The sequence below is a fragment of the Bidens hawaiensis genome, unplaced genomic scaffold (assembly GCF_021521415.1).
Source record: "Bidens hawaiensis isolate Kalapana, Puna unplaced genomic scaffold, B.hawaiensis_p1.1 tig00001382_1, whole genome shotgun sequence".
NCBI lineage: Eukaryota > Viridiplantae > Streptophyta > Magnoliopsida > Asterales > Asteraceae > Bidens > Bidens hawaiensis.
The window spans coordinates 3,358,328-3,361,323 of NW_027491078.1; the positions used below are offsets into that span (position 1 = coordinate 3,358,328).

At 36.1% G+C, this 2,996-nt stretch overlaps 1 protein-coding gene across 1 annotated transcript; it reads left to right on the forward strand.

Moving 5' to 3' along the window:
- The first annotated feature begins 443 nt into the window (after window positions 1-443).
- Window positions 444-2,055, forward strand: LOC143572849 (DNA replication complex GINS protein PSF3-like). Its single transcript, XM_077057900.1, has 6 exons — window positions 444-488; window positions 555-594; window positions 679-805; window positions 1,457-1,549; window positions 1,655-1,794; window positions 1,886-2,055. Exons 1-6 carry the CDS (start codon window positions 444-446, stop codon window positions 1,996-1,998), a joined length of 558 nt encoding a protein of 185 aa, XP_076914015.1. The 3' UTR covers window positions 1,999-2,055.
- Window positions 2,056-2,996: the final 941 nt, after the last annotated feature.

The following is a 2,996-nucleotide window of genomic DNA, read 5'->3' on the forward strand; positions in this document are numbered from 1 at the left end:
TCACATTTCTTACAGTAATCTCATTTCTCTCCTGAACCATCCTTTATATATATATATATATTTGTTTTGTAGTTAATAGTTTTGCCTATATCTTTATGGTAAGATAGAAAAGTTGTTAAAATATATTAGAAAACCTTAATGAATGAATAGAATTAAACAAACATTGATGAACATAAACGGACATAAAACAAATACATTATCAAACGTTCACGAACACAACTGAACGAACATGGCCTTTGTTTGTGTTCGTTTCTTTATTAAATAAATGAACATAAACGAACTTCCTGCGGAACAGTTCACCGAACGTTTGGTTCGTTTATACACCTATGTGTGATTGAGTAATCAAAACTTAAGATATTGATTTATAGTTTGATTCTTGATACCTATTTGATTAGTGAGTTGTAATGGCAAGCAGTTAATAACAACAAGAACTTGCTGCACTCATGGCTCAGCATTATGATATTGATGACATCCTAGCAGACGGCAAGGTTTCTTTTTATTACTTATTATATAAAAAGTTCGTTAACGTCTAAAACGGTCTTTACGTTTAACAGCTTGTTCCCGCGGTGTTTCTTGAGGCAGCAAATGGAATTGGTTTGTTTGAATCCAATGACAGGGTAATTTTAATAATTTGCAGTTCATTATGTTCATAACGAGTTAACGATAGTTGTTTTCTAGTTATGCTAATATCTTTGTTAAATCAGGTCGAAGCGAGGTCAAAGGTCGAATTGCCATTCTGGCTTGCGAGTGAACTGCAGTTGAGACAGGCAGTAGCTGTCAACATTCCTCCTTGTTTCAATAAGAAGTAATAAGCCCACAATTTCCTGTATGGGGTGTAAATGAGCCAAGCGGCTCATAGCTATTCGAGATTGGCTTGCAAAAAGCTTGAATAACGCCAAGCTCGAGCATAAAATAAGATTGTTTAATAAAGGTTCATGAGCCCAAGCTTCACTTATTGAGCTCGAGCTGGTTCATGACCCAAACGAGCCTATTATTTGTATAGTTTTTGTTCAATACATTATATGTGCGTTATATATATATATATATATATATATATATATATATATCAATAATAATTGTTGTATGTAAAACTAGGATAAAATCACTAAACAATATTTAACATGTTATATTAAAAGTTATAATAAAAAGTAAAGTTATATGTTTTTGAATTAATTTTTAAATAATAAAGGAGCAGCTCGAGCTTAGTAAACTTCTCCCGAGTTGAGCTTGAGCTTTGGAAATAGAGCTTGAAACTAGTTGAGCTTGAGCTCTTGTAACTTAAATAAGCCGAGCTCAAGCTTAATAAGCTACTTCTGAGGCGAGCTCGAGCTTTGGAAACAGAGCTCGAAACGAGCCAAGCTCGAGCTTTTGTAAGTTAAGCCGACCTCGGGCTTGGCTATGCTCGTTTACACCTCTAAAGTCATCTTTATTATCATGTAACCTGTTTGCATGCCAGAACTCGAGAAGAAATTGGGGCTGATGGTGCGCACGTCGACTTAAGATCTCGATGCTCATATTTTTACAAGTTAGGATGCAAGATAGTGCAACTGTAAGTATTAATTCTTGCTATCATAATAATTTTTCTTTTTTTTTTTGGTATCATTTTGGTTCAAGATCCTGCTTTTATGATTATGTTTGTTGCTAAACGGATCAGGATCGGTGACAAAACTATTGGATCTTTACTCTTGGTTGCTTTCCAAACAAGGTATAAGGATGTTTTGATCAAGGCACATACATCAGCATCTGCATTAGCCCCCAAGTTCTTATCTTTATTAACAAAAGAAGAAACAAAATGTGAGATTTCAATATCCCAGTTTTTTGCTTCTTATTTCCAAACATAAAGATATAAATTTTTTAAAATCTTGTTAGTTTCTTGGTTTTGAAGTGTATGATGCTGCAAAGTCATCAACTGCAGCATTTAGGACGTGGCGAATGGGAGGACCGAGGTTTCAAAAAGCTTATGTTCTTGGTAGAAAGAGGAAATCGAGTGGGGAGTAATATCTTGTTAGGTGAACCAAGTGCTACGTGTTTAAGGTTGGGTTTAATATTGTTGTAAAGTCGAGTAGTTTGGTGCGTCGTTCACATGTGTTTTAGGTTGAGACAATCTTGACACGGTATTAACTGTTGAAGTTTTGCTCTTGTTAAGTGTTTTAGTGGCATGTTTTTGGGAAATTGGACATTGCAGGATAAGGGGTGTTCACCGGTTTAAATCTTGTGTATGCTGTTGACTTAAACTAGATTCTTGTCGGTCATGTGGATCGTTAAACAAAATTTGGTTAAACCTGAACTTATAATTCGAATGTTGAATCGGCCATTCTAAAAATTATTAATATTTAAACTTAACTGATAAGAGTTAATTACACCCGGTTTATCATTTAAGTGGTTGTGTCATATTATAATGCGTGCATCGTTCAGCACAGTGATTTGAGTGGACAACTCGGGTGGGGTAGGGGGTCGGGTGTGGTGCTATAAGTTTGTTGCTGGATTGCCAGGAGCGGGTTCTAGAGGTGGTGCTGGTGGTAGATGGGTGAGACGGTGGTTACTGGTTGCATGGTAGTGCTACAACTGATAGTGACAGATCTAAAATATAATTTTAGGGGTAACACAATCTTTTTTTTACTGTACATTAAGAATTTTTTTTACCCGTGTCATGAGTACGGGGCCGGTTATGTATTTGGGTTGAAGTTAAATGAAACAAGCAAAAATGGAATTAATGTGAAGATTCAACGTGACCCACATGAAAAGTTTAATGGGAAAAATTCTGACGGGCCTTAAGATTCTAGTGGGCTGGAGAAACAAGTTAATATATCAACTGTGGATCATGTACCAAAAATATTGGAGTTGTGGCCTATGTAAAGATACTATGTGGGCTGCGAATTCAAACATTGATATGTGAAGAGGCGGCCAGAAAGTAAGTCATGGGTCAAGATACTGTGATACAGATGGCATGGGTGAACCTAGGGATGTAAACGAGTCGGGCTCGGCTCGTTTAACTT